Source organism: Pollicipes pollicipes, unplaced genomic scaffold, assembly GCF_011947565.3.
Source record: "Pollicipes pollicipes isolate AB1234 unplaced genomic scaffold, Ppol_2.1 Scaffold_4219;HRSCAF=4965_pilon_pilon_pilon, whole genome shotgun sequence".
NCBI lineage: Eukaryota > Metazoa > Arthropoda > Thecostraca > Pollicipedomorpha > Pollicipedidae > Pollicipes > Pollicipes pollicipes.
The window spans coordinates 29,762,493-29,769,621 of record NW_023596448.1 but is presented as its reverse complement, the minus strand read 5'-3'; the positions used below and the strand labels follow the sequence as shown (position 1 = coordinate 29,769,621).

The 7,129-nt window shown below is 48.3% G+C and overlaps 1 protein-coding gene across 1 annotated transcript; it reads left to right on the top strand.

Moving 5' to 3' along the window:
• Positions 1–947: 947 nt before the first annotated feature.
• Positions 948–2,901, top strand: LOC119095311 (uncharacterized). Its single transcript, XM_037218161.1, has 3 exons — positions 948–1,090; positions 1,629–1,855; positions 2,312–2,901. Exons 2-3 carry the CDS (start codon positions 1,637–1,639, stop codon positions 2,435–2,437), a joined length of 345 nt encoding a protein of 114 aa, XP_037074056.1. The 5' UTR covers positions 948–1,090; positions 1,629–1,636; the 3' UTR covers positions 2,438–2,901.
• The last annotated feature ends 4,228 nt before the right edge of the window (positions 2,902–7,129 follow it).

Here is a 7,129-nt window from a genome sequence, read left to right as displayed (position 1 = left end):
GCGACCCAACCAGCTGGTGACGTCAGTGGAGCAACGGGGAACTGTTGGTGATAACGGTGGCAGAAAGCAATGCGCGGGGTTAAAACATGTGGTGCGCCAGTTCTGCTTGTGGATGTTCTAGGCATTTCTTTAAATGTATATACAAGTTTCAGACATCACAGAGAGAGCTCAGCCAGTTTCGTGTGGTGGCTGCTGGTAGTGATGGCTGCCTGACTGTCTATTTTTCTACAAGCTCTGGACATTCTACAACTACATCTTTCGACATGATTAGCAAGCTGGGGTAAAAACAGTATTGATTTCCCTATTGCCTTGATAAAATCGTTGAGCGTGTTTCGACCGTATCTGTGTGCCATGCAAAATGTTACAATGAGTTACAGATGGGCATCATAGACCACTGGCGGTGGTCACGTAGAACAAGTATTCGGCTTTTTCAGAGGCAACGTAGAACAGCGCAGTGCTCCATGTCCCGTGCCAGATGCACGTGTGAGCACATTGTGTTTTCCCTTACACTTGGTAACAATCTGCCCGCAAACCCGTCGTCCTTGGACGGGTTCACTGATGATACGATCCAATACTGCATCTCTTACAGCCTAAATTTGACTCGACTTATATGCTTATCATATAGACTCACTGACTAACGGATGATTCGGGTAGCCTGCCAACCTCGCTTCGTAATGAGGCCGTCCCGAACACGAGCATGTCAGCTTTTTCCCTCCGGTTTTTCCCGTCCTTTGATGGCAGGCTCACGGACCCATCCCAATCGAAATCACCGCCCTAAAACGCCGTTGGTAGCCGCTGGAATGCGGCGCGGAGAGATAAAAACGGGCTGTAAACGAGACCGTCGCCGCTCCGTTCCCAGAAGTCAACAGACTGGCCACCGATTGGACGAGTTCGACAGCCAATCAGAGCGTGGTTCGGTGACTGCGCGCGCGGGGCGACAGCCGGCCAGGGAATCCCAAGGCGGGCGCGAGCTCGCCGCTCCCGTTCCGCCCGCTTCGGCCGATATAAAAAGATGACTGTTGTTTGGACTGGCATTGAGTGACCAGTGGGCGGTAACGGGCAAATCCGAACGTCCTGCGCAGTTAGCCAGGTACGTGGAGTTCTTTAACAATAGAGATACAAGGGACAGTGTTCATTTTTATCGTCCTCCTCCACTGGTTGAGCTGATTGTTTCCAAGGGTGAGATCAGGGGTGAACCAGAGGATAACTGAGATTCCCTACGAGCCATTGAGAGTCCCCAACGTCTCTTGCCCGCTGAAAGAGTTTGGAGCGCACATTGTTCATTAACCACACCCCTTCTCTGAGTAGAGCTCCGGGTCAAATTTAGCCGATTCTATGATTTCGTTGTAAACCAACCGGGTGCAATAGCTATGTGTCGACCCACCCCAAACGATGTGGCCAGCTCGGCTGACCTGCGACGCCGATCACATGACTGCATTGAGGCAGGCTCGTATTCCGGCGACTCTGTATCAGTACCGCCTGATGCCGGTACCTAACCGGTGGCCTGTGCCGGTGGCCGTGCCCCCGATGCCGTCCCAGCGCTGCCCGACTGTGCCGACAGCCGCCCCCCCCCCCCCCCCCCCACGCCGTCTCAGCGCCGTCTGACTGTGGCGGCGCCGTTGTTGCAGCCGCAGCGATGTCGTCTGTGGCCGCCGTCCTGTTGGGCTGTCTGCTGCTGCTGGGGGCCGCGCTGGCCCGGCCGCAGAGTTCGCGGCCCCAGTGGCAGGTCCGCTCCACCTACTCGGGCACGCCCGGCTTCTACCGCGGCGGCGCCGGCACCGTCACCGCCAACCGCAGCGGCTTCAACCGGTTCGGCGGCAACACCCGTCTGACGTCACTCGGCTCCTTCAGTGGGGTAAGTGCTGGCGTCCTCAGCGCGTTCAGTGGGTGGATGGTGACGTCGCTTAGCTCCTTCGGCTGGGTAGACGATAACGTCATTTCGCTCGCTTAGGGGTGCAGGCTGTGACGACGCTTAGGCGACGACGCTCTTTTGCTTGAGCGCGCCGCTACTGAGATAACTGAGCGATTAAGGTGAGTGGTTAGATTCGTGATTACTCGTCAGTGCCATTTAAGGGACCCTTGAAAAGGTTCTTCCGCATTTTTTTTTATTTACTGTTGAGTCAAATGTTACCGCCTCCAGCGCGATACACACCCAGATGTGGCGCTGAGCGCAGTAAGGCACCTCACACGACAATGGGGTGATAACCGGGCCCGGCACGAGCTGGGGCCTGACCTCAGCGGCTGGTGACCTGGCGCTCGACCCTGCCGACTGGTGATCCGGTGACTCGAGCGTGCGCCTGCGTGTCGGCAGGGCTCCACCCGCGGCACGGACACCTCCAGCGGCGGCAGCTCCTTCGGCAGCCAGTTTTTCAGGGATCGGTTCAAGGCGATCGAAAGCTCGTTCAACCGCTCCGCTTCCTCGGAAGACAGTGACTGAACGTTACTGACGTCCTACAGTGCAGGACAGCAAGAAAACGATGTCTGATGAGTGGTCTGGCAAGGCAACTGTTGCTTTCACCGCGGCGAAAAGGCCTCACATGTAGGCGGATGTGATGTATGTTTGATGTATGCGTTTTTCATGCGCTTCACCTGTTATTAAAGTGGTCTAGTGGGCTCGTGCCACCTCGTTTTCTCGCCTTTGTTAGATCTCGCCTCGCCAAGGATCAAAAAGCGAGGAATTGCTGATGTGTGTGTGGATAATGAACTTATATGCCGTATTGTTGGGTGCAAAGGCAGAATGTATCACACCTCTCTGCAATCGCCGATGATCAGCAGATACTCCTCAGGGGCGCAGGTCGTTGGAAATCACCAGCTGGCATCAGATTACGTGATAGCGAATGCATCGTGTGAATAGTTGAATTGTTCAAATGTATTGGTATGAATAAATGATATGTATCCATTTATGAGTAGCTTCAAATAGACAAGTGAAATGATCCCATGTTAAGAAGATAGCTCACTGAAACGTGACATCAAAGTAAGTTCTTGCTATCACTGCACGAAATCGGCGCCAAGAGTATACGGCAAAAATATAAGATGTGTAAATGAAGAGGTATAGCGACGCCTTTGCTTTTCCCATGCTACCTGGGTACATAATTTGCTCTCTGCGTAGGTGCAAGATGGTTTCTGCTTGCAAAAACTGGATCTGTGCATCAAATTTAGCGCTCCAAACATTGAGGCTAGAAAGGGAAAGCTAAATGCACCCAGATCAATGGGGAGTCTAAACGCACCCAGACCAGTGAGGGAACTAAATGCACCCAGACCAATGGGGAAACTACATGCGCCTAGACCATTGTCTTCCTAAATCGTAGCACCTTAAAACACATGTTTAAAACCGTCTGATAGCAAACCCTTTTTATTTCACATCATTCACCCTCTCTGATCCTCAAAAAGTAAATGCTGTAAAAAATACCAAAGAAATAAATATCATGCTATTAGAATAGGTCTTCGAGTATTAACATTGCTTTGGCATATTTTTATGAAATAATTGGAAATTAGCGTCCAAAATATCTCTCAGCTTACATCAGCTTTCCAGTCAAAAAGCCGTTCAGTTAGCACCTAAAGCTGACCTTTACAATTAAATCAATTTTAGTACAACTGGGTTTCATCCTTTTTAATTGGCGAGTTGCCTGAGAAATCATCCATCGATCTGTAAAGTGGGGTCAAAGGTCAAGTGATAAGCGCGTCGGACTAACACGTGAGGGGCCGGTTTCAAATCCCAGTTATCCCATGGCACAAGGGCGCTATGATGGTCAATGCGGTCGCTGATGCTCCATAAAATGGGCATTACAACATTCGTGACGCTTATTTTAAACAAAGAATAATAAAACATCTAAAATGTGTACGACTTCCTCCGACAATCGTTGTTGCGTTTGCTCGCAAGCCTCCCCAAGAATTGTTGGAAAACATGTTTTAACTTTGAACCGCTGCACACCAGCGACCTTGGTGGTTTCTTCTCCTCCTTTTTATGCCTCAAAATTGGCTATTCAGTTATCCTCTGCCGTCCAATGTTTGCGTGACTTACCCCAAGTCCGCACAAGGGACTCTCTTTGGGGTAGATGTGGATGCTCGGACGGGGGTCCAGTTAGGGGGGGGGGGGGGACACTCAAACCCACTCGTGGCTGGTATACGTGTGCATACATGCCCTGGATAAATGAGGCCTTGTGGGAAGAAAGAAAGAAGAATGTATGGGGAAAGAACAGTGGACACTACATAGCGCGAGAGACCCGGAACTAGTTCTAAATAGACCTCACGACTTTCATTTAGGCGCTGCTTTCGTTACCGGCGACATTCAACCGGTGAAAGTCGTATTGACTGGCGTGCCCTCAGCAACGACAGGTACGCACACGTGGCTGTGAATAGCCAATTAGGTGTGGCAACGTCAATGCGGGAGAGATTGCATGAGAAACGGTGCATTAGATGGGGTGAAATGTGCAGGAACAGTACGTTGGACGGGCTGAGCCGCACTCGGCCGCTGGTGTCTCTTGGAGTAAGGCTTAACAGTGGCCAGTGTAGATGGACTAACTTAGCATAGTGCTTTGTGGGTCAGTTTTGCACCCAGATGGCCTGGGTCGTGTTTAAAAGTCCATGTAGCAATTTTTACAGCCATTCTAGAAAAATCGCTGTTACGATTAAAGTTACGTCTGAAGCATAGGAAAAGACAAGTTGCAGTGACGTCGTGATCAATATAGCGCCGCACGGCATGAACTGATTCCAGCGGTTCAGTCGCAAATCAACCGTTTCAAGCACCAGCAATAAACTGCAATGACAAATGGTGCACTGAACTGCCGGTCATGAGTCCGTTGATAGGCAGCTAAAATGATGCGCATTTCTAAACTTTATCGCTGCTTCCGAAGAAGCACAAGAACGTTAATGCGAGCATGTGCAAGCAAAAGCCTTATGCATTGCGCAAGTGATTCCAAAGAACACACAACTAAATTTGAGGTAGGCCGACCCCGACGAGCCCGTGTGGCTCTTTGTTGGCCGGACATCTTTATGTCATCGTGTTTTTTAGCACACAGGACTAACAGAAAGAGTTTTTAAGCTCGCGACATTGCCAGGTATTTAGTGCCAATCCTGGGGACAGGATGGGCGCCTTCTCAGCAAGGGTGTCCATCGTAGTGGATAATTATATTCGTATTAGAGGATTTTTGGCAGCGTTGACAAAAAAAAATAAAGTAAAACAACGACATTCCAAGCATGGGGTTTCCATCTTGCCGTGTCTGGTATGATCCCGACTGTAGTGCACCGATGCTGGGTGCATACAACATTGTGTCATTTATATGCGACGCTATTTAAAATTGTTAACGTGCCAATTGTTTACGTCTCATATTCGGAGCCGATCGGTGGTGGCATTGTTTGTGACGGCGTGGACAGCGAGGCACAGTACCTTATACCGACAGTCGGGAGCCTGTATGCCCACTGGGGTCACGAGCAGCTGCTGCTAGTTTTCCATCAGATTTCGGTCTTCCATTTAGCAGATCCATTTCATCAAACTTCTAACGTGTACTTTCAACGTGCATCAGTCGTGCCTTTGCTGGTGGTGCTGCTGGTGGTGCTGCCTTTGTTTATTCTGCTTCTCCTCCCATTTGATGTCCTTCCCGTTTTTTCGTTTTTTCCGCTGCTTCTGCTGCTGGTCTTGCTGGTGCTCTTGCTGATGCTGGTACTCCTGCCACCCCTGATGCTGCCGCTGCTGCTACAAGTGTGTTGCGCTGTTTACAATGTCTCTCGAAGGTGCCCAAGTTTTGTTTCGTGGTGTTGTTGGGCTTCCTCATGGCCTTTTCTCGGTCGGAGAATAGCAGTGCAAGCAAAATGATGAACTCCTCGGTGGAATGGCTTCCTTAAAATTCGATTATCAAGTGCTAGAGCTGCACTCAAAGGGTCTTTATCCGTCTGGTCAGAGCAAGCCTTAACTAATTCATATGATACTCCTTCAGCTATGCGGTTAGCTTACACGCCAACGTCAAAGTGGCGAATAGATTTAAGATGAAGGCTGTTCAGCACAAAATATTCTGCTTTACGGACGACAAGAAGTTATTATTTCTATTATACTGGTATTACACTAACTGGACAGAGCTGAACGGAAGCCGAGTAGTTACACATATAAATATGGATGATGACTGACAGGTATATGTCCATCATCACCCATGTCCATCATCCTCGACCGTGTGTACAACTATTCCAAAACTCCTGCTCTTAAAAGCTAACGATGCCTTCCTGAAAAATTGTTAAAAGCCTGCACACTGGAAGTTCTTTTTAACGGGCCTAATCGGCGAATGCATGGCCAAACTGGAAGTGTTGCGATGGGCTCCGCTCTTGGGCCTTATTTTCTTATTTCTGGATGGACATATAAGCCATCATGCTACGAGATATAGACGTAAAACTTGAAATGTATCGTTGTTATATCGACGATATCTTTACAACGAACACAGAGCAACAAGAACGCCTCGATTAGTAAGAATAAAGCAGTAGAGAATAGAGCAAAAGAATAAAGCAAATAAAATAAATTGATTCGTTGTCAATGAGCCTTGTCATATATACATATATATATATATATATATATATATATATATATATATATATATATAGTATATATATATTCATACAAACAATGAACCATCCGACTGTTCTATCACAAGAAATGACATCTGCCTACAAATAAAACAAAACTTCCATGCTGCGGATCATCTCTCGATGTATGAAAATCCAGAAAGACCACGGAGTAGACCTTGCCATATATTATTGCAACTAAAAAATCTGGAACTTTTTATGAGAAGCAGTCTGGTTAACCTGACAAAGTGAAGTGCTCCTGTGTGGTGTGTCAATTCGAATGCAATCTCGAAGGCTGTAAACTTCGTTTTATACACTGAATTGGTGTAACCGTGGCGACACTCTCACGACGCCTGGCAATGCACTGTGAGGACGGGGCACCCCTGGGGCACATGCGACAGGGGGGGCAGATCAGGACATTGACACGGCAGCTGATGGACAACATTGCGGGAATGCAATGATAGAAAACGGGACCAAGTTTTTGGACAGTATATATATATATATATATATATATATATATATATATATATATATATATAGATGAATAGATACATACATGCATGCATACATGCATGCATACATA

Coding starts and splice junctions, on each gene's coding strand:
- LOC119095311 (XM_037218161.1), top strand. CDS start 1,637: ATGTCGTCTGTGGCCGCCGTCCTGTTGGGCTGTCTGCTGCTGCTGGGG. Junction 1,856..2,311: donor CACTCGGCTCCTTCAGTGGG/GTAAGTGCTGGC, acceptor GCGTGTCGGCAG/GGCTCCACCCGCGGCACGGA.